The following is a 24,548-nucleotide window of genomic DNA, read 5'->3' as shown; positions in this document are numbered from 1 at the left end:
CAGGGGCTGGACAATTGAATGGTTGAATCAAAAATGTTTTGTTTTTTTTTAAATCGGACAAAATAATCAATCCTGACATCTAGTGGACATTGTGTGGAATATGGTGCAACGTCATATGTAAGCGATCTGTTTCTTTATATAATACAAAGATCTTTAAGCTCCCTTCCCCCAGACCTCTTATGTAGGTCAAAGCCCACGTGAGAATTACATAAGTACATTTTCAGAAAGATACCTATCTTGTCAAACTGTAATAAAAAAATGTATAAGTTTTAAAAAAAAATACAATAAGTATGTATGATTTAAAAAAAAAAGATGTAAAAGAATTGGTTATGGGGCTTATATCACATTTGGTTATGGGGCTTATATCACATTCATTTATAAGAAAACATTTTTACTCCATATGGCTATGTCCTAAATAATTTATTGCCCACTATTTGATGGACTGCAACCCTTTCAAAAAACAAACAAAACAAAAAAAATGGACTCACCACTCTTTGAAAATGTTTAATTACTTTTTGAAAAGTAAAAATAAACTTTTTTGTGTGCCTTTATATAAAAAATTTGAAATAGAAATAACCAATAAGTGGTTAAATAATAAAAAGAGCAATATAAAAAGTAGAAAAAGAGAGAAAAAAATAGTAAACACCAAAAAAATGGATAATATTTACAAAAAATTTACAAATATTTTCAAAAATACTTGATGTATTTGAGGTATGTACTTGTACTTGCTCTAAATGTTTTTGCACAGTTGAAAGAAAATTAAAAAAAGTTTTAGCATTTGACCTACTTTTTAGAAGCAATTTTATAATACTTTCAGTTGTTTCAAATTGAACTTATTGTTGGTTGAGGCCCCATTTTCTGTCAATCAGACAGCTGAAGGACTATTTAACTGCAAACTCTTATATTTGACATCTACAATTTCCTTTTGGAAATCCAAGTTACAAGTTGATTCCTGCTGAGACAGTTGAATGAACATCCTGTAAGAGTGGTGACTGCAGCGTTTGTTTGATTTGTTTTTGTTTCCACCCTAGATCCAGGGAAGCGTACTACATTACCCAGCTGGCCTTGCGCGCCGTTACCCGGGGAACATGTTTGACCCAGCTGCGCCGCCGTAGTTGTTGTGTTTCTGTCGGAGCAAAGATGGCGGCCGAACTGGACAGAGTGCGAATTTCAGCTGCGGAACTGCGAGCTGAAGCTTCGAGTTCAGTCAACAATGCCGAACATTTGACAGGTGAGAGGAAGGTAGTTAGGTACTTGGAGGAAAATCCTCGTGAAAAAGTGATACATGTTTGTAAAAAGTGAGTAACTAAGCAAGTTGGCTGAAGGGAGTCGCGGAGTTTGTCTCCAGCTAATGTTGTTAGCTCGCTGGCTCTGTAGTCCCGCGCGGTTGTTGTGAACGCCCCCTCCTGATCAACACTGTCCTGATCGAACCAGTCCTGATCAATCCTCTCCTGATCAACCCTCTCCTGATCAATCCTCTCCTGATCAATCCTCTCCTGATCAACCCTCTCCTGATCAAACCTCTCCTGATCAAACCTCTCCTGATCAAACCTCTCCTGATCAAACCTCTCCTGATCAAACCTCTCCTGATCAATCCTCTCCTGATCAAACCAATCCTGATCAAACCCCAGGGTTCCTACTGGTGCTTGAAATCCTTGAAAGTGCTTCAATTTCAATGTTGTGTTTTCAAGGCCTGAAAAGTGCTTGAATTTTAGTTTAAGTGCTTGAAAGTGCTTGAAATTATAACTCTGTGTCTTTCACAAAATTGGGATCAGACTGTATAGTTTAGTTATTACAAGGAGAAATAAAATCAGTAAGGTAAAACATAACTAGATGTTTACAGCACGATACAATGTACATAATTGTGATAAAAAGCGGAAAAAATAATTATGAGTGTATATATTCCTGTAGATATTTTACCCCAGCGATAAGGTGCTTGAAGATTTTGAAAATGCTTGAAAAGTGCTTGAATTTGACCTTGAAAAATGTGTAGGAACCCTGGTTTTATCTTACTGATTTTATTTCTCCTTGTAATAACTAAACTATACAGTCTGATCCCAATTTTGTGAAAGACAGTTAATAATTTCAAGCACTTTCAAGCACTTAAACTAAAATTTTCAGGCACTTTTCAGGCCTTGAAAACACACGGTAGATTGAGGTAGCATCACAAAACCATTACACTTAGATTCCACTTTTTTCTCTCTAAAAGTACTTAAAACAGTTACTGGTGTGTGTGGATTGCATGTTGTTGCAGGTTGTAAGTTTGTCATCATTTTTCAATACCAATTACCCATACTGAAGGGGCTTTTATTTACTTTTTAACCGTGAATAGTTTATAGCATTTACAGTAGTTGTTAGCAGCTCAGGAATAAAAAAAAAAACTTTCCATTTTTGTTCACAGTTATTGTTGTTTGTTTGATCTCCCAGCGAAGGTGGGTCAAAGATAAACTTCAGCAAAGTTTTTGATATTCAGATTCAAAATTATTTTATTAACCGGAGGGAAGTTAATTGAAAAGTAATTGAATATTAGTTAAATTACTTATATGGTATATCTAAAAAAGTGTCGAGGAGTGATACCTAATAACTTAATAAACTAGAGCAAGTGGTCATATTAAGCAGTTCAAAAAAAGCTATTTTTTAGGCTTTCAGTTGATCTTAAACATTACTGCCACAGAACTGACAGATACTGCCTTAAGAGATAACACATTTACCCCATGTTTGTTTACATTGGCTTTGTTACAAGGTACTAAACTGGAACACTTCCTTCTTATCTACAGGCCCTCAATAGCTCCACCCTACATTACATAGATTATAGTTTTCTAGAGCCTGACAAGAAAACTTAATTCTGTGGGACCTTTAACATTTTTTCATTTCCTTTCCTAAATGTTTATAAGTTTAAAGCTACATATTTTTGCCTTAAACGTGCTATGTAAATTGAGTAGTGAATGTTCCTTTAGAAGTGAGTGTGCATTGATCTGATCTCATACACGGGATATCTGAAAGCATCCCGTCCTGAGCATAAACTTAAAGAACAAAGCTATTTAATGTCCAAGCTTATGTGTTAACTATTTTTCCACAGAAGAACAACAGGACCATCATGTACCCAAGCAGCAAAGGAGACGTGAAGGAAAACGCCCTGATCTGCAGAGATACCAACCAACAGCTGGGCATGGACAGCGTCACCAGGACAGTGAGGAAGGAAGGAGTAGTCAAAATGATCCCCTAGCTACTGTTTCATATGAGGGTGATCTGCCGTCAAGGAATGCAGAAAAAACCAAAGGATTCACAGACAGCGAGTTGAGTACCCAAAATAATGAAGAGAGATTGAGAGGGGATGGCAGTCAGATCCAGAACTGCGGAGAGGCGAGCCAGTCACAGGCTAAAACAGATGCAAGTGATGAAAAAGATTGCCAAGAAGCTGATGGAGGTGCTAAGGCTACAAAGAAAGTCCGCAAACCTGACAGAATGCTTTATCAGCCTGGAAGCCGCAAGAATATCCAGGGAAAAGACTGTGGCGTTGGAAAAGAACAGGATAAGGCTCCTCCTGGGAAGCTGGAGCAAAACACTGTGGTAGAATCCCAGCTGAGTGCAGGGATGAGGGAGGGAAACAAGAAAATATCTACCCCGAAGCAGGGAGGGAAAGATAAAATAAAAGCAGTTCAGGAAGTAGAAAGCCCTGATCTGGAAATGCCTGCCATTGATATTTCAGTGAAAACAATTACAAGCAAAGTGGAAAAAATCAATATAAAGGAGAAAGGAAAAGTCAGGGGTACAAATAAAGCCACTGGGGAGTTAACTTGTAGGGCAGGGGAGACAACTGAAAAAGAAAAAAGAAGTCAAGGTCAAGAAACCAAGCAAGAGAAAGAAAAGCCAGAAAAGAAGGGAGACAGGGGAAACCAGAGGAGAAGAGGTGTGGAGAGAGAGAAGAATTTGGAAATCAAAGGAGAAGATGAAATAGGCAGCAGAAGAAAGAACCATCAAGGAAAGACCGAGAAGGACAAAGATAAGAAAGCTGCAAAAGCAGATGGGAAAATGTTGGATAAGGCAGGGGAAGCACACCAAAGTACAACAAAAGAGAATCGCAAAGAAAACAGAAGGAGAAATGATAACAACAGCAGTTCTAGAGATACTGACAAGGATGTCAAGACTGAGAGAAAATTAGACAGGTGTCTAGAAATACAGGATAGACACAGAGCCAACGCAAACGCCACAACGCCAACCTCGAAACGTTATTCCAAATCTGATATTCGGCACTCACGAAACAGAACTTACAGCAGTAGCTCAGGCAGCAGTGTGACCAGCCAAGATGTTCCTGGACGAGGAATGGATGCGAGGAGTACCAAATTGTCACGTCTGGACTATGTGAAGAATAATAAAGACGGAATGGAAAACAATAAAGGGCGGAGGAGCCACTTACGAAGCTGGACGAATGAGGATTCGTCCTCAGAATCACTGCAGGGGAGTGAAATGAGTGACAAAGCAGAAGATAGAAAGAGGAGAATAAAGGGGAAGAAAGAAATAAGTACAGACAGACGAGAGGAGAAGAGCAAACCAAAGTCGAACAAAAGTGGAAGTAAGGGAATTCTGAAGATATCTCAAGAGAAACAGTCATTTACTCCGTCACATACTGGTGAGGCAAAACATCACAAGCAAGGTGTGTTTCCACGTGGTCGAGGGGGAGGGATCCTGGTGCTTCCATCTCGCACGGATATCTCACATTCACCAGAAGTAGGGCAGAGGCTTTTTGGTGGATTTAGAGGAGGAGCACCTAGCAGGAGCAGAGGTGGCCGAGGGGGAGGGGTGAGACGACTCTGGGATCCAAATAACCCCGATCAAAAACCTGCGCTCGCTAGTGCTCAGTCTTCCCAGCATTCCTCTGTCAAACCACCTGTCTATCTTCAGACTGGGACCGGCTATGGACAGCTTCACTTTCTGGACACCGATGACGAGGTAGCAGGCAGTCCTCCACAAGCCCAGGGGGAACAGCTGCAGTCTCAACGGGCCGCTGCCGCGGCTTACTACAAGTTCCAGAACTCTGACAATCCCTACGGCTACCCCATGGCCACCACCAACCTCCATAACCCCAACGCCGGTGCAGGCCAGCGCTTTCCATATCCGTATAACATGGGGGCGTACCAAATGGCCCACTCTAACGGCATGTACCAGAGCCCCGGTATAGCTCCCTTCTGTGGGAGTTACAGGGGAGCAGGTTATTCCCAGCAAGGCGCAGAGGGCAGTTTGACATTTGAAGAAGCAGAGCAACTAACCAGAGGAGAGCTGGGGAGGTTGCTTCGGGCTGCGGATGCAAATGAGCTTCAGCTCAGTAACCTGCTGTCCAGGGACAGAGTCAGCGCTGATGGACTGGAACGCATGGCCCTGCTCAGGTCAGTATTTTGGTGGCATTTTTTATTTTTTTTTTACATTTGCCTAGAGATGCACCGATCAGGATTTTGAGGGCCGATCAACGATAACCGATCTCCAAAATCAGTATCTGCCGATCCCGATATTACCGATCACGCATCACAGCGTGAAATCCATACATTCGTCAATAGTATTGTCTCATGTACACGACACTGACATTGTATTATTAGGTATGAAAATTAGGAGATGAGAAATTATCATGAATTGTCTGTTTTATTACAGGCTGAGGCAATATTTCACTCTCTAGAGACTCTTAGAGACGACTGTATATACCGGTAGTCTGTTTTAACTCCCGCGGACATTCGTCAGTGAAATATTTACTTTAAACCCGATGTCTTCTACAACAGAAAGCGGCTGATGAGCAAAGCATATGAATCCATTACCTTACGATGCAGTTCTTTATTTTTTCTTGCTGTCGTTTATAGGTCTCTGTTACGTTCAGCTGAGTTAGCGGCGTTGCTCCTTTTCTTTCTCTGCCTTAGCGGCAGCCAACTTTGGCAGCTCAATACACTCCTTCGTGTGAAAAACTTTCAAATGTCTTATCAGCTTCGTTGTGTTGAAATTATTTCGTTACATTCCTCCTCGAGGTATTTCTTTTGGACATACCTTGCAAACTGCAAATTTGTTGTCCTATTCGAACATTGTAAAACTCCCATAACAGCGACGCCATTTTCAGTGTTGATGTTTTGTAGAGACGGACACGCCCCCTTAGGAGATCTCGGTCTCAGATGTGGGAACGCACGCGCTGGCGGCGATTTGTTGTTGTAAACGTCATCCGGTCGACCCGCTTTTAACTATTATTTTCCGATCTTCGATCAAAACCGATAAGGGCCATTATCGGACCGATACAGATCGGTTGCCGATCGATCGGTGCATCTCTACATTTGCCTCACCTCTCTTTTTATTCTTTTTGGTTCTCGGCTTATTAGGGCTTATACGTATCAAACCCATTAAATAAACACTGTCCTACTATGCTCTCCTTCTTTCTAGAGTGGACCTTTTGGGGCTGTATGAGCAAGTCATCTTGACAGACATTGAGTTATCAGACTCCCAGAATGTGGATCAAGCTTTGTGGAAGAACGTGTTTTACCAGGTCATAGAGCGTTTCCGGCAGCTGCTCAAAGACCCCAACTCTGACAACAGCCCTCACATCAGAAACAAGCTGCTCACTCTTCTGGATGAGGTAAGAAACATGTTAATGTAATGGATTTTTCCCACGTTGAAATAGTATTTCTATATTTTTTTATTAGTTAAAAATTTGTCTGATTGTAACAGAATAAAATAAATTGATATATCTTGTTTTATTTGCATAATTCTAACCAAGAAAGTATGTGTCTGCATACATTAGAAATGACTAATTATAGTAAAAAAAAATGTTTTGTGTCCACTTTCTGTGTTTTCCAGGGTACACTATTCTTTGATGCCCTGCTTCAGAAGCTGCAGACAGTGTACCAGTTTTCGTTAAAGGATTACATGGACGGTATTGCTATCAGGGCTCGGCCATTACGCAAAACGGTACACCAGTGTGACTGAGTTTGGATGTTCACGTTTTACTTACTACACTGTATATTTCTTTATCAAACTTCTACTTCAAATAAGTTATAAACTTGCAATCAGATGATTCATGACATTATTCATTTAAAGTGGCTCCTAGTAGTATATGCATCCTTATGAAATTGTGGGGTTTTAAAGTAGAAAGACAGAAATAACAACATAAATGTGAGACTTGTTGCACCTTAGATACAATATTCCAACAAACAAATCCAGAAAATTTTGTTTTTTTTTTATTTGAAATATTTTGATTAAAAGAAAACTTACAACTGTTACAATTATTCTTTATTAACTTCATATATCAATCAAACTTTATTTATAAAGCACTTTTCATAAATATATGTAGCATAACGTGCTTTACATGTTTAAAAATTGTACAATTTAAATAGTAAAAACAGGGGACAAACCCCACACACAACAAACACATCATAATTAAAAAAAAAAAAAAAAGAAGTAGACTTTGGAATTAGGATCTCCTGTTTACGGCTCTTTTCAGGTCATCACATAGATCTTCAGTGGGATTGAGGCCCAGACTCTGACTGGTCCATGTTTTGATTGATTTTGATTTGTTTGTTGGGTCATTGTCTTATTTTACTGGGAAATTCCTGATTTCCAGTTCTCTGGCAGAGGACAGAAGGTTTTGTGCCAAAATAACTTTGCATTTGGTGCTGTTCATTTCCCCTGTTATCTTGGCAAGCGGCCGTAGTCCAGCTGCAGAGAAGCAGCCCCTAAGCATAATGCTTTCCCCACCATGCTTCAATACTGGTATGGTGCTCTTTGGATGATGATCTGTATGGGCTTTATTCACACATATCATTCATAATTAAGCACAAAAGGTTCGGCCTTTGCCTCATCTGAGCATAAGACATTTAATCACGTGGTTTGGGGGGACTACATTGTATTTTTGGTATAATTCAGATAGGCTTGTATATACTTTTTCGTCAGAAACCTCCATCTCGCCACCTTTTTTTTTTAATTTTTTATTTTTTTTGGGGATGTCTCTGTGATGATATTTTTTTCTCTTTTGTTTGTTCTTGTTACATTCAGAGTTAAATATTGTTTTCTATCCCATTCCTGATTGGTACTTTTTAACACTTGAATTTTCTTTGGCTGCTATGTGAAAAATAAAAGTACACACTGAAGTGACTGCTGACTTTAATCTGGTTTTAATCAGAATCACTTTGATTGAGGTCAGTATCTGCCAGGCCTGATTTCAGATCTTACTACCACAAGAAAATTCCAAATCTAAATAGGGTGTTGTAAGGCTTTTTTAGTTTTTCTTTCTTTATGAAATGTCCCTAATAAATCAATGTATCTTTTTTTCCTTTTTGTTTATTGGGAGATCTTATTTAGGTTTTTATTATTTCTGTCTAGATATTCTAAAAACATACACTTTCATAAGGATGTATAGTCGATTTCTATACACATATATTTATCTTATGCTACAGCTTATTTTTGTATGATGATGCTTATTTTTTTCTTGTGTGTTTTCATTTTTTAGGTGAAGTATGCACTTATAAGTGCACAGCGCTGTATGATTTGTCAGGGGGATATAGCGCGGTACCGGGAACAAGCCAGTGAATCTGCCAACTATGGCAAGGCTCGCAGGTAAGCTGTATTTCAGCATTCTTTGGTAACATAAAGTTTGTTATGCTCATCTCTAGTATAACAAACTTTATGTGATATGAACCTTAATCCTAGCAAAGTCATGAAGTTACAGTTTCATTATGAGTTCAAAAGAAGCCTGGATTACTATAATTATTCTTTTTTTAATTTCTTTTGGGGAAAAATACTTTTACATCTTTTCTTTCTTGTTTGTTTGTTCAACCCTAATATACCTGGGTGGTGTACGCGAATGTTAACATTATGAGGGAAACCTCAAGGATTAGAGCTTAATAATTTAAGATGGAAGCTACTGATGCGCTTTCAGAGTTCATTTTTTCATTCTGTCATTTTTTCCCTCCTAGCTGGTACCTAAAAGCCCAGCAGATTGCCCCCAAAAATGGACGCCCATATAACCAGCTGGCCCTGTTGGCAATCTATACAGTAAGTGATATTTAGATTGTTGTATTTAGACAGTACAGTTCTGAAAAACATTGAGTGTCACAACTTCAGTATGTTCCTTAATGTTTGTTTACATCTGTAGTTAAAGAATGGATTGTGGAACTATGACGACTTAATAATAATAATAATAATGTCTGCCGGTAGTTATTAGTTGTACACTTTTCAAGAAAACGTTTTTTGGCCATGATGTCGTGTTCCAGTGTTAAAGTAGAGCTGAAGTACCGCTGCAATTTAGACTGATGTGGACATGGAGTTTTCACGTAAACATATTTGAAAGGATGTGTTTTATTTATATTATATTTGAATGTTGGAAGAAACATCTCAAGTATTTGAGTTGATAGTTCAGAAAACAGAACTTTTTCTTGTCACTTTAGGGCCAGCTCAGTATGAAAGTATTGGTTCAGATTTGCACACACTGACACAGATCGGGGTAAAAGTATTCTGTTTCGACATGTTTGTTTCCATCCAATTTTGTGTATTTCTGAATTTTTGTACTTTGGATGTTTGCACTGTGAAACTGTAATACCTTTCAGAAGAGTTGTTGGAGTAGACTCATTAAACCAGCTGCCACGAAGATTTGGTACAGGATGTATTTATTATTTTGACCTCAGGATTTAAATAGGCTTTTTTCAGAACAGACCCTTTAACATGCAATGCCACGTGTCCTAAATTATAACTGCATTCAGATAAGGGGACATTCAGCTGTCGTCTGTGCTGGATCAAATGATAATTTGATAATTTGCTGACACTAAATGGAACTAATGTAGCCAATCTTCTTAATTAATAGGTCACAATTTCTGCTGAAAGTCTGTTAAATGAATGGATTTGACTTTTTTTGTTACAATACAACAGTTTTGTGAATAATGTTTGTTTTTTTTTCGCCTTGGTGTGTGATTAATTCCTTCGCTTTTTTGCCCTATTTTCTTTCAACTACAGAAGCGGAAATTAGATGCTGTGTATTATTACATGCGCAGTTTGTCAGCTTCTAACCCCATACTGACAGCAAAGGAAAGCTTGATGAGCCTTTTTGAGGAAGCTAAACGAAAGGTAAGATGTTCTTGTATTAGCTAAATCAAAAATATTTAATAATGCTTCAGTGTAAATAAAGCCATAGCTCTGAATTTGATGCAAACTTATGTTTGCTTCAAAAAGTCAAACTCAAAAATGAAATATTATAATTTGTTTTGAACAGAAGTGTTTACGGTGTTGCTGCAGCAGTATTGTATTAATATAATTTAAAAATCCTCACTGCTATGTGTGTAAATATAATGAATTATTAGTTTTATAAATGGGTTGATTGTAAATAAGCCACTTAAACAGTGTTGAATCGACAGAGCAAATGCCTCTTGCTCACAGATTTTGTGTTCAAAGGTGGAACAGCTTGAACGGAGAAGAAAGCAGGAGCATGAAGGAGGTTGCCGGGGTCCAGCAATAAGAGGGAGAGCCAGAGGAGATGACGGGGCACGTGTGGAGATTTGGATTCGTCCCAGTGCACAATCAGCAACCCCCGCCTCCCAGAGAGGAGGCAGTGAGTCCAGCAGAGACTCGGAGCAGGATGGAGAGCTGGGCGGTCTAAGCGCTACAGATGTGAGCCACATATACACACAGTCTCATACCATCATTCATCACATACTGTCACAAGTATGTACCCACGTCTATAGAGGGAATGCCCATGACATCACAGATGCGACTTACAGTGGGTTGCGCCCACTGAGTGGCAGAAAGACTGAGTGTCAGAAAGACTGAGTAGCAGCGTAAACTTTCAGTTTGAGCACTCAAAAACATCTAAAATGGGAAAGAGCTGTTGTGCGATCGACTGTACTCATAGATTTAGCAAGAAATCGGAGTTATCGTTTTACAGACTGCCGAAAAATAAGCTTAAGAGAGACAAATGGATCACTGCAATTCGCAGAAACAACTGGATTCCAGGCACCGAAACGTGGATTTGCGGTTCCCATTTTGTATCAGGTAATGTTGGATTTTTGGGTAGCTAACGTTAAACGGTCAAATCATAAACTTCGGTGTCCTCATCACTTTAATTTCACCAACAAATCCTGCCTTGAAGTCGGACCAAGTGTAACAGTTGTTCAGCTTCCTTTCGTCTGCGTTGTGTTAGTAAGGGACCGACACTCCTTGGATTTTTCACCTGACATTTATTGCCTGCATACAGCATGAGAATTCACTGGTCAGACACGTAAGCACGTACACACACACGGCACAGCCCTACAGAGAAGTTAGAAAAGTTGGCTTAGCTTAGAAGCTAAGGAATCTAACTACGATATAAACAGTGATGAATTGAACCAATTTGTTGCACCAAGTAGATTACAATGCAGTCGCCACTTTCTATAATGTAGTCAGACATAATATCATGACAGTTGTATTACTGAATTATGTTATTATGACAGAGTTAACGTAACGCTGTGCTTCGTGTACCCTACCGTGAGCTCAATCCTCTCATACTGGTACTGCGTCAACGTCACAGCCAGTACTTAGAGATGGAGGAAAGTAACGCCAACCAATGAACTCTCACGATACTGGTACTATCTAAAAAGTAATAGGTGGCAAGTGGAGTCAACAACAAAACTCTGTTACACAAGCGTCAAGACTTTTGTAAGCCTTCAAGCGTTGCTTAGTGTATTTCCCCGGCGTAGAAATTAAGTACATATAAATATCAGGAAACTGGATTCGTGGCCAAATATTAATGTCCATGGACCACTGGTTCTTCAGGTAACTGAACGGGTCACTGTCAAGTCCAACTGCCTTTAAATTAAGCCCATAATCGGCTGTTATCCCGTCTTCGCCACTAGTTGCAGCCATTTTTGCCACTCAGTGTGAGTAAGGGGGCTGGTCCAGTGGGAAAGTGACGTCAATGCAGACCCTCTATACAAAATATTTTAATTTGCTACTTTTTAAAAATATTTTTTGATTCATTCCTTTTTATTCATATATTTATTGATACTTTTTTTCTTTCATGTATGCACAAATGTGGAGCCAGCAGCACAGCGCTCTGACAAGAGCGTGGAGAGCAACTCCCTACATGCTCTCCATTGCTCAAAACACAGCATTTCAAAGTCATTTTTCTTAGTAATGAAATGTTATCAGAAAAAATTCAGTGAAATGCAATAAGCTTTTTTTTTTACAATTACTTTTTGATTCACTTTTTTTTTTACACTTGTGGCCACTGTCCTGAAATGACACATTTTGATGGCGTTTACAAATGATGAATTCATCAAAGGGAAAATTGTGAAACATGGCATCACAGCGGCTTTAATGAAATCATTTTTAACTCAATAAAAATATTGGATCATTTATAACTTTCCCTTTTCAATTAACCTCCACTTTTTACAGATGCACCTTTAAAGTCCATGCATTTTAGGCACCTCCATTTTATGATTTCATTTTTGTTTCGTCGACTCCTGAAAACCTCAGTTGAATTTAAAAAACGGTGTACAGGAACACAGAGAGTAGAGAAGCAGCAAGATGTATACACTCTGGCTGAAGACAAATTCTATACTATTAACAACATGTTGATATAAAATATCTGCAAAAATAAAAGATATGCTAATGTACTGCCATTCTGTCTGAAGATTCAGACATCAAACTGTTTTTGTTTTTCGTTGTTCTCATGTCATATGTTGCACTCAGAATTGTAGCAAAACAAACCCGATGCCCAAAGATTGATTATGCTTCTTTTCCTTCTTGACCTTCTCTTCTCTTTTTCTGCAGCTAAATAAGAGATTTATTCTGAGTTTCCTGCATACACATGGAAAGCTCTTCACCAAAGTAGGGTGAGTCTTATTTTCATGGCCTTAATGGAAGAAAGGACTGCTCAAGTTTAAAAATAAATGCATTTTCCGCATGCCATGTTGTCGGTTATCTGTTATGAATTTGTGTGCCTTAAATGTATACAGCATGGAGTCCTTCTCTGGAGTTGCGAGTCGAGTTTTGTTGGAGTTCAAAATGCTCCTCCAGCATGGAGCCTCGCTGCTGGGCAGCACACACATCCTGCAGATCATCACCATCAACATGTTTGCCATCCACAACACTCAGAGCAGAGGTATTACTGCCCCCACATAAATCATCATCAGCTTTAAGGCCCTGTTTACACGTAGCAAAAACGGGGGCGTTTTCATGCGTTTTGGCCGTTCGTTTACATGAAAACGAAGCTCAAAGTCACCAAAAACGATCATTTCTGAAAACTCCGGCCAGCCAGAGGGGAGATTTGCAAAAACTCCGTCTTCACGTTTGCTTGTAAACAGAGGGAAACGGACATTTAGGCTTCAGAACGTCACATTATGCCACAGAAACGTCACCATACTGCAAAAACTCAAAATCTTAACAAGAATTTTGTCTTATTTCTAGTTAAAAAGATTCATTTTTAGTCAAAAAAATCTCATTACACTTAAAACAAGACTCACTGGAAAAAAGTGAAAATTTACTTGAAAAAGGTGAAAATTGTCAAATACCAAGTTATTTATCTGGTGATGACTCTTGTTTGAAGTGTAATGAGATTTTTTGACTAGAAATTAGACATTTTAACTAGAAATAAGACAAATATTCCTGGTAGGATTTTGAGTTTTTGCAGTACAGCGTCATGTGTGCGACCTGTGTTTACAATTTGTTTGGCCACCGTCAATATTTTCATGTTTTTTACCTGTTTTATATTCTAAAGTCACACTTAAAAGTAACTCCACTTCTCTGTCACTCCAAACGAAAGACTCTCGTTCCGTCTTGGAAGTAACTGGAAGTTACTCGTGTCATTTGTTGATGTTTTTTTCCAGGATTCCAATTGGCTAGCATGACTTTATCTTCTCGTTACGCTGCCCCCTGCAGGTTTGGCTGCTCATAGCACCTTAACAGCTATTTATGCGGGTTCGTGTAAATGATGATATTTTTCAAAACGTGGAGGGGGAAATATCCGTTTTTGTAAATACCCGCTATGTGTAAACGTGGCCTAAGTGTCACATTAACTCAGAATATTAATACAACAGACTATTGTATCTTTGGCCGCTTGATTAACCAGCCTGATTATTTAATTGGTTTGATCAACAAGATTTAATTTATTACATAAGAAGTCTTATAATATTAATTATATTATATGATATGAATTGTTTGTGGTTTATGAATTTCAGTGGCCACTGGAGGCTGTATAATTGAGCATCTTATTCTTTTCAATTTGAATATAAGTTGAAAATTAAGGCCTATACTCAGATTGCACTCAAATAATTGAAGTACCTTTTCTATTTCTCCATCAGGGGAAGAAGGAGAAGTCCGGTCTGTGTTGCTGGATCAGAGCACGGCGCTGGGCCTCAGCATGTTTGCTCTGCTGGTGCGGCGCTGCACAGAGCTCCTCAAACAAACTCCTGCAGGTACTCACTTTGAGTTTTGCTTTAATAATCATTATTATTTAATTAATGTAGGCCATTAATGTGAGCCAAGGGATTTGTGTGTGTGTGTTATTCATTTGTTTACCGAAATGTTTTGTAGCGGTTTTTTCTCCATGGTTTACTTTTCCTCACTGACGTGACAAATGATACGTTTTTGAATCTTCTGCGATGAAGACACACTTGCATACAAGCGTGTGTTGCTGTGTTTCTGATACTTAATCTGTTAATGGTTTGCTCTGCTGGGCACCAGTCACGGCTAATCGTGCTAAGCATGGTCTGAACCTCTGTACTGAGTGCATTTCTGATACTTATGCACTTATTCTTTTCTTTTTCTTTGTGTATTTTATTAATTTATACTTTCTTTCTCATTCAGAACCAGTCACCATGGCAGATGGAGAGGAGGAGGGTGAAAGAGAGGAGCTGAAGGGCATTTTCAAAGTTTCTGCGTTCCCGTCAGATCTAAGAGAACTACTGCCAAGCGTCAAAGTGTGGTCTGACTGGATGTTGGGGCACCCGGACCACTGGAACCCCCCGCCGTGCAGTTTAGAGTGAGTACTCTCAAGCCCGTTTGTTGAGACATCAGCTGGTACAGAGCAACACCGTTCAAGTCAAGTGTCTGGATACCTGGCATTTATATCCACTGGATAGATCTTTAGATTTTTAGATGATACTCCATTGTAGGCTCTTGACCTTAAATACTCATCAAATGCAACTGCAGATATGATTGCAAAACTACAAAAATACAAAACAGGGGCTGCACGCATTGTTCTTAGTTATACCTGGACGACAAGCGTTATTAAAATGCATAAGAATCTTGGTTGGTTAATGGTTAGTGACAGATTAGTTTACTCATTGTTAGAGAGAAAAAACACTCAGTGATCTGAAGTTGAGGCTGAGACTTAACTTTTTTCTTGCAAGGGTAACTGTAGCTGTGAACTCCAACCTGTCTGCACCAGCAGAGTTTATTTAAAGACACAGAAAGTGGGTGTAGGTTTACAGTTTGAACAATCAGGAAGTAGGTGTGGTGTGGACCACAGCATCATTCACTACCGTATTACAAGCACATAGTTGATTAAAAAATGGTTATACAAAAGAACTTTAAAAGGTAGTCATATACCGGTAATAGATGGTTCACATGACATAGTAAAATGAAGTAAAAATAAAATGAATAAAGTGAGGCCTTTATATGAGTATATTTTCCTTCTAACACTCATTATTATCATTTATTAGAAATATGTGAATAACAAAGACTACGTTACATGTCTGACTAAATATCACCAGACTTGCAGCTGGAGGAGATTCTGCTGCCAAATGTGAATTCTAATGCTGGTAAAAGGACTGTTGTGTACAGGGCCATGTATGAGTGGAATTAATTTCCCAAACACATCACACAAACAAACAGCATAAGAAAATTCAAATTATTAGTTAAGCAACATCTTTTGAATCAGTATAAGTAACAATTATAGAACATTGAAATAGAGATCACTTAAACAAGATGCTTGATTGTCTGACATGCTAGAAATTGAAACATAGTTGGTTATGACTGTTGTTGAATGTTTTTTTTTTTTTTTTCTGTATTAGATCAGTTGTGAAGTTCTAGACTACAAATGAAATGAAATTGTGGACTGTTTTTCAGACTTTTTGACGACCTCAGATGAACTCTTAACTGTGCAGTGTTTTTGTTTTGTTTTATTTTGTGTTCTCATTTCGCTGTCTTCATTTTGTGGAATGTCTCTGCTTTTTTTTTTGCAGAGTATTTTTAATTTGATATTCTCTTTATTTAGTGGAAATTTATTCGGTTTGCTTTTATTATGTTATGTTTAGTACTGTATTAATTTAAAATGTTGGCGGACCCCAGGAAGAATAGCTGCAGTTATGCTGTAGCTAATGGGGATCCTAATTAAACAATTAAACTCATTGTTTAATCTTACGTATAGTTAATGGTAATACTGATTGCAGCTTGCTTTAGAACACTAATTTGACTTAGTCTGTTGTGTCAAATGTCCACTGCTACTGTGACAGACACTACACATCCTAAACATGCTTCTCACAGTTGTGACTGTCCTCCTATTCAGGGGCAGCCCTGACGTCTGGCAGTGTCTGGCTGACTTGTGTAACATGCTCGCACGCGTCGACCATGAGGAAGTGCCTCTGTACAAAGCTGATACTGAAGAAGTCGATGGAGATGAAGAGTTGACGGTGCTTCAGCTGAAAGAAGACAAAATGCTTGCAGGTTTTGTACCGCTTCTCGCTGCACCGCAGGAGCCCTGTTACACAGACAAACACACCGACACGGTGAGTGGAAAATCCGCCTTTTATCAGGTCTAAATCTGATGAGGCTGTAAATGCGTAAAGTGAATCTACTGAATTTTTTTATTCTTCATTTACATTTCCCAGCCGCTACAAGTATCTAATCATCTGTTTTCCTGTATTTGTGCACATTACCCTCTATCTTTATTCCTCAGGCAATAGCATCGGATTGTAAGAGAGTTACTGTATTGAAGTACTTTCTGGAGGCTTTATGTGGACAGGAAGAGCCTCTACTTGCTTTCAAGGGAGGGAAATATGTCTCTGTGACGACTACTGCTCCAACTAAGCACTCAGTAGACACAAGGAGCAGGCATGATTCTCTAATGGAGAATGAGGTGACTATTTTTTTCTTACTGTTAACTTGGCTTCTAGTTTGCTCTTTTCTTATCATTTTATCTGTTATTTAAGCGTACTCTTAAATTAATTACTTATGGTTTTTGAAAACCGCGCAAAGTTATGGATAAACCCTGAATGCAGCCATTGTGACGTAGAATTGTCAAATTGGTTTGATTCACCGCACGAATCGGCAGATTACTTTTGTAATACTGTATTTGAACTGGTCTTTGTACGTTTTAACCGTATACAAAAACGTAATTCTCGTCAGTTGTGTGAAATAAAACCTGGAAACAGTCATTGTGGCATAGAATTGTCAAATTGGTTTAATTCACTGTACGAATTGTTACAGATTACTTTTGTAATCCTGTATTTGACCCGGTCTTTGTACGTTTTGACCGTATAGAAACGTAATTCTTGCCATTATAAGAATGAGATGTACCTGCTTTACTCTACTGCCCTTACTTTTTAACAACTTGTGCTTTTAATTATTTTACCTCTTTTCTTATCCTTTTATTTCATTTTATGTGATTTACTGTTTAATTGTGTCTTGCTGCTTTTAATGTTGATGTAAAGCACTTTGAATTACCTTGTGTTGAATTGTGCTAAACAAAGGCAGCTGTTCATAGTAGTAGTTGTTCATAGTAGAAGTTGTATTGCAGAAAGTGTTTAACATGTTTGTCCCCGTCTGTTGGGCAGGCTGATGATGTCATACTGGAGGCAGAGTCATCTATCTCTGCATCAGAAGGAGAGGAGGAGCATGAGGAGGCTGGAGACAGTGAGAATGATATCAAACAACTGAAGGCACGACATCACGCCCTCACTAACAAACTGGCTCAGCAGCAGAAGCGCAGGGACAAAATCCAGGTAAAAGCAGCATCAGAATCAGTTCTGTGATCAAACATAACATCTTTATTCTCTGACTTGTTGACTTTTACCAGAAGTGCATTGTATTTGATAGTAACACAAGGATATATAAAATAATATTAAAACATTAGGAAGAGCCGCATGAATATGTTTTCCCTTTTTTAGTATACGGATCTGGCTTTGTGTATTTGGCATTTCAAGTTATTCCTGTAGTATTTGTGGTCTTTATTATGTTTTATTAAATTTTTCAATTCAATTACATTTTTTATTTATATAGCGTCTATTACAACAGTTGTCTCTAGGCACTTTCCATGATGATGGAATCATTTATGATGACGTCTATTCATAAAGAGACATGCCATGTGAAATCATACTGAGACGAATTTGAGCTTCATTTCCTTTTTTAACATCTGTTTCTGTATTCCAGGCTGTGTTGCAGACCAGTGGGCAGTTGGAACTGGAAATTAGGCCTGTGTTTTTGGTCCCAGATACTAATGGATTCATTGACCACTTGGAAGGCCTCAAGAAAGTCCTTCAGTGTAGAACATACATCATAGTGGTGCCACTTATCGGTAAGGCGAAAACAACGTTTTAGGGCATTAAAGAAAGAAGGCAGGGATTGTTGCATGTTTGAAAGAAATATCCAATATGACAGGTGTTCTTTCTAGAACGTTTTTTTCTATCCATAATGTTTTGTGCTTTCTCTGTCAGTCATCACAGAGTTAGATGGCTTGGCTAAAGGCCAGGATGCGTTTGGTGGAGGAATGGGTTCAGGAGGACTAATCAGTGGCTGCCGTGGCAGCTCCAACGTTAGTGCAGCCCATGTGCGGGCTGTGCAGGAGAAAGCTCGGCTAGCGGTGGCTTTCTTGGAGAAAGGATTTGAATCCAGGGAACCCTGCCTGAGAGCCCTGACAAGCCGAGGAAATCAACTTGAGTCTATTGCCTTCCGCAGTGAAGACACCTCTGGACAACAGGTAGATTTCTCAGTATATCGAAGTACCAAAATGCAAAAAAGGCTTTCTAACTGCAGAGGATTTATTATGTGCTGTTGAAATATTACTACTTATGTCAATTGATTTCTTATTGCTTGTTTTTTCTGTTAAACAGGGAAACAATGATGATGTTATTTTGTCCTGCTGTCTCCACTACTGCAAAGACAAGGCGAAGGATTTCATGCCTCATCAGAGAAGTAAAAAACATTTGATTGCCATTATTTTTCCCCCCTCTGTCACTTTCCATATTGCTTCTCACTTTTGCAAATTACAGTAATCCCTCGCTATAACGCGGTTCACCTTTCACGGTCTCGCTGCTTCACGGATTTGCATCGTGTTCTGCATTCTGATTGGCTAAACAGTCTCCCCGCTTCTTCACTTCCTGTGTCAATAACGTTGGTTGCTTAGCAACAAAGCTGAGAACGGCCAATGAGCTTCAGCAGCAGCTCAAGAACGGGAGACTTTGATGAATCATTCATTACAGTCTCAGATATAATCCATGGTGGCATGTCGGTTTATAAGAATCTTTTTGCCCAAAAAAGAGCGACAACAAAGACCTATAACTATGTTCTTCTTTGGAAAAAACTCACCTGCACCACGGCTTTAGGAGAAAAAGACGCTACAGAGCGAGTCAGGATGCAGCAGCAGTCACAATTTGTCCTCCTGTACTTATTGTATTTTTTTTCATAATCATTTTTAATTTTCTCCCGTTCAAATCCAATAAATCTGGTCGCGGTGGGGCTGATCTCCGCCTTGTATAATACTTGTAAAAAAAAAAAAAAAAAAAAGGTTGCTACTTCGCAGATTTCTACGGAGCCCCTCTGGTGACATTTGAAAAAAATAAAATAATGCGTGGCCACGCATTAATAACTCGTGGCCACGAGATAATCAATGCGTGGCCACGAGTTATTAATGCGTGGCCACGAGTTATTAATGCGTGGCCACGCATTATTTTATTTTTTTCAAATGTCACATGTTATTACTACACTCGCCATGACAATACTCTTGCTCTTTAATATAAATAGACTATAATTACCGTTATTAATGATGAATAACCATCCCACCAAGGAAGTTGCGTCCACGAAGTCCAGACAGTAGGTTATAATGCCATCCACGAGTAAAATAATGCGTGGGCACGAGATACATAATGCGTGTCCACACATTAATAACTCGTGGCCACGCATTGATTATCTCGTGGCCACGAGTTATTAATGCATGGCCACGCATTATTTTATTTTTTTCAAATGTCACCAGGGGCTCTGTAGATTTCACTTATCACGGGTTATTTTTGGAACGTAACCCCCCGCTGAAAACGAGTGATTACTGTATATAAATCAAGTCGTCTGAGTATATTTCCTATTCATCTTTGGTTCCCTCCTTCAAATCCAGATGGCACAGTGAAGCTGCAGAGAGAGGTGGTTCTTCTTACAGACGACCGCAATCTGCGCGTCAAAGCTTTGACCCGCAACGTCCCCGTGCGAGACATCCCTGCGTTCCTCAGCTGGGCCAAAGTGGGCTGAAGCCGAACGGCCGTCGATCAGAGGAACCCAGCTGGTGACATCCACTCGTCGCTTATCCAGGAGAGAAGTCACACTTAAGCAGAGGAAGAAAAGAGAGAAGACTGAAAGAGGAAATGATAAAAGAACGTGAGCAACCACTTCTTACGAAATGCAGGCAAATGTAGTGCACGGTGGTGGCAATCAGCTCTTTCCCCACTTGTGATGAAGTGCGTGCCGGTATGTATGAGATGAGATCAATTAACTTCCGCAGAAATAGGCGGGAAGATTCAAGTCTCAAAAAGGTTAGAAAAGAGAGGAGGACTGAGCTAAAAATGAAGTGATGTGACTTGTCGGTTGCTGTGTCCAGCCTCGACCCTCTGCGCTTGTTTAGTGTGCACCCTGCAAGCAGCTTTAAAATTTGAAGCAGATGGTAGTGTGAAACCAGAGTGGCAGAATGTCTATGGGCATTTAATTCATTAATGATGGCATTAATGAGTGCTAGAAATTATACTACCACACATCTCTGAGGGTCCAGGCTTAGACTGTTTGGCCTCCACAGCAGAGCTGAGGTAATGATAGTAGAGAGAAACAAGTGATAGGTCTGTGTCGGGACAGAATTAAACAAAAAAAATGAAGAGCTCTCTTGCAAACTCGGTGCCAGGTAGGAATCACATGCAAGTACGGAGTTCCCTGCTCATCCAGGGAACGCTTCATGTTGTTTGGCCTCTTTGGTCATTCTTCCAGCCAGTTGCTACCCTAAAGCTTTTGTCGTTGTCAGAGGAAAATATTTTTACGTCAACAACTAAAGCATTCTTTTTTTTTTTTTTTTTTTCCTTCATGATTTTACTTTTAATTGAACTTGTGTGTAAAATTTAGTTTATGTTTCAGGCAATTTCTCCATTTAGTTTTAAGATTTTGCAAAGCTGGCCCAAATTTGGCATGAACTGTAAAATGTTAAAACTGCTTTATTTGATCTTGTTGCCATTGTAAATGTAAATACTTCACTTTTTTTTTTTAATTTACTAGTCCAGCAGATGGGCTCGCTTGTTTGTTGTGTTGTGTTTGGTCTCCAGTTCAAGGATGTTAGTAGATGGTTCCATCATTGACAGTTCATTTCCAGAGGTTGCTATGGGGTGGCATTGAAGACTATTTTTTGTTTTTTATTTTTAGTTTCTGTTAACATCCACAGTCATTATTATTTTGTGTTTTTTAAGTTTCAGACAATAGTGTACCTCTATCTAACTGGTCGGAAAAGTATAAGGTTTTTAGTTCAGCTGACACTCAGATCAACGATGCATTTAAAAGATTATTACAATGTGAGTAAAACAGGATCAAACCAGATCCTGCAGGTCCTTCACTTCTCAACTGATCAGTAATAATCCTGATATATTGATCATCAATGATCTGATCACATGATCTCAGCCTTCATGATCCATTCTGTAAATGTTTAGTTCATCAGTTCCAGTCTCGTATATCTCGTATATCTATTAAAACAGGTATTGATGATTAGACATCAGTACCTGTTGTACTCTGGATTGGGACTGAGTTTTCTATAATATCCACTTGTATTTTGTTAAAAGTGAAATATACATGATGCATGTAAAATTTCTGTTAAATTAAAACTACATCAGCACATCAGGTGATGTGGAAACACTTAATAGAAGTAATGTGTTTTTTGCTGGCTTTTTATTGCTTTTGGGGCCTATCTCACAAAATCTGTTATTGTGTATGTTTAGGTGTTTATCTTAGACTGTCCAGATCAAAGTTAATGTAATGTAAAATTGGTTCTCTGAGCTGTTCCATCAGTCAGTCATCACTTATCATTTGTATGGATTTCAAACATTGTCCTGCACCTTTCCGCTCAACGCATGCCACCTTTATCAGCAGTGGATATTTCTTGACTTGATTGAACTGAGGAGAGATGTGTACTCATTCTGTTGTTTTTAGTGTTTCTGTTGTAGTTTGAGTGTTTGAGTGCAAATACAGTAATATAATCAACCAACTTATGACTTCTTTCATCATTAAAAATGTTTAAAAAACATTGTTTTTATATTCTTTATTAAAATGAATGTTGTAATATGGAATGAAAACTCAGACATCCGACCTATTAAAACAGGGAAGGGTTGTCACTAAAGACGCCAGCATTACATTCAGGTTTCCCAGTGAATTACAGCAGAGCCTCACAATCAGCTACATGCTGTTCAATTATCGTTCTTTTATTGAATCTGTTATCACTTTTTATTTGTTGGTTTCAATCTTTGAAAGTCAAAGACAGAAACTTGCTCAATAAGGTTGTCAGACTAAGCAGTAAAATCATCGGGTCGGCTCAACAAACTTTACAAGAACTTTATAATAAACAGCTGATCAAGAAGGCAAACTCCATGTTGTCTGATTGCTCACATCCCTTACATAAACAGTTTCAGTTTCTACCATCAGGTACACTGCTTAGACTCCCTTTTGCAAAGACAAACAGAAACAAACACTCCTTTGTACCTTCCGCTATTGTTCTTTTAAATGCCGGAAGGTAAAGGTAGTGGGTGAAAAAGCCTTCCCTCTTAACTATAGCTTAGGTCTGTACTATGATGTGTAATTTATTGTAACGTATTTACCATTGTGTGCTTCTCCTGTCGCGAAACTAATCGCCCACTTGGGGACAAATAAAGTGATTGATTGATTGATTGATTATTTATACCCTGAAGATTGACTTAAGTTTAATTTCTTGTCCAAGTTTGGGTCACTTATTCAGTAGATAGTGGAGAAAAATCAGTTACTGAATGAAAAGAATTAACCTAAGATGACATTGATAATTCCTTCATTGCTGGAAGAAACAAACACTGAAAACATGTATTACATAACCTAAAACACTTGACACAAAGACGTTTGCATGTGTGCATTATTGTCTGAAGATGACAAATGGGAATGTCAACAGGAAGCAAGAATGCTTGTACACATGTAGATTAGATAGAAGAGAGAAACACACACACACATATATATATATATATATATATATATATATATATATATATATATATATATATATATATATATATATATATATATATATATATATATATATATATACATATACATATACACTTCCAGCACCTTCAGCCAGGAAGCAGATATGGGGTACCAAAATGCAAAACCAAACATTTTAAACATAGTTTGATACCTACTGCTATAACCCTCTGAAATAAATAGATAAGGTTTTAGCCTTTTATGTTGTGATTATGGTTTATGTTCATGTTGTATGTATGTAATGATGGTTTCTTGTTGCAAGGCAAATGTACCTTTGGCTACAGTAAAGTTGAACTGAAGTGAACTGAGCAGTGTGGAGCTTGTCAGAGCTGCACTGCACTTGCCTCAGCACCCTTGTGCCTGGATACAGACCACACAGGCCAGCCCCAATTCCCATCATCATGACAACAGGGATGCACGGCAACCAATCACATCCCAGTCAGCTCTCTCCTGGAAGCTGGTTGGTTTCCCATCCTGCAGCCTGATGTGAAATGTCCATCTGTAACCTCTCAGCTGGAATGCACATTGCATTCATGCTGTATTTTTCAGTAAGGATTACTTTAAGTTTACATGTGTAATTCTCTGGAATATGGTATCATATTAAGATTTATTTCCTTCCCCTTTCTTTTCATGTGTCAGAAGTAACACCTGAATAAATGTGATGTTTCTCAATAAAATGTAAAAGAAAACACCCAGAGCATAGATGGTGAACATGAACTGTTGGGTAGATGCAGAATATGTTATATATTATGTATGACCGTGTGGCATCTGCTATTGATCCATCTTTTAATGCTGTCATTAGATGTCCTTTACAGTGCAGCTTTCTAATGCACATGGAAAAAATAATAATGCGAGGCAGAAGTTGCACGGAAAACTAGTGTCATCTCCCTGCCGTCCGTGTCCTCTTGCTCTGCGTTATAAAGCGATTTTAACGCGGTGTGAGCCGACGACAGGCTATTTATAGTGCTGGCCAGATTAAAGGCTGATTTATGGTTCCACGTTACACCAACGCAGGGCCTACGGCGTAAGGTACGCGTCGACGCGCACCATACGCCGTCAATTTAACGCAGAACCATAAATCAGGTTTAAGACTGAAACGGTTAATC

General features: G+C 38.8%; 2 protein-coding genes across 2 annotated transcripts in view; both read left to right on the top strand.

The window, feature by feature from the left end:
- The window catches only part of taok1b (TAO kinase 1b), a 377,870-nt gene that overhangs the window by 318,354 nt on the left and 34,968 nt on the right, over positions 1 to 24,548 (top strand). The window lies entirely within an intron of this gene.
- On the top strand, positions 1,132 to 23,084 carry smg6 (SMG6 nonsense mediated mRNA decay factor). The gene is made up of 19 exons (XM_061739763.1): positions 1,132 to 1,231; positions 3,080 to 5,384; positions 6,412 to 6,604; positions 6,826 to 6,936; positions 8,474 to 8,580; positions 8,940 to 9,018; positions 9,973 to 10,083; positions 10,408 to 10,623; positions 12,763 to 12,824; positions 12,948 to 13,093; positions 14,292 to 14,405; positions 14,797 to 14,971; positions 16,499 to 16,718; positions 16,889 to 17,068; positions 17,766 to 17,933; positions 18,361 to 18,505; positions 18,645 to 18,907; positions 19,041 to 19,122; positions 20,315 to 23,084. Exons 1-19 carry the CDS (start codon positions 1,141 to 1,143, stop codon positions 20,443 to 20,445), a joined length of 4,899 nt encoding a protein of 1,632 aa, XP_061595747.1. The 5' UTR covers positions 1,132 to 1,140; the 3' UTR covers positions 20,446 to 23,084.

This window comes from Cololabis saira, chromosome 14 (genome assembly GCF_033807715.1).
Source record: "Cololabis saira isolate AMF1-May2022 chromosome 14, fColSai1.1, whole genome shotgun sequence".
NCBI lineage: Eukaryota > Metazoa > Chordata > Actinopteri > Beloniformes > Belonidae > Cololabis > Cololabis saira.
Note: the sequence above shows the minus strand (reverse complement) of the source record. Positions and strands in the feature narration are given on the sequence as shown.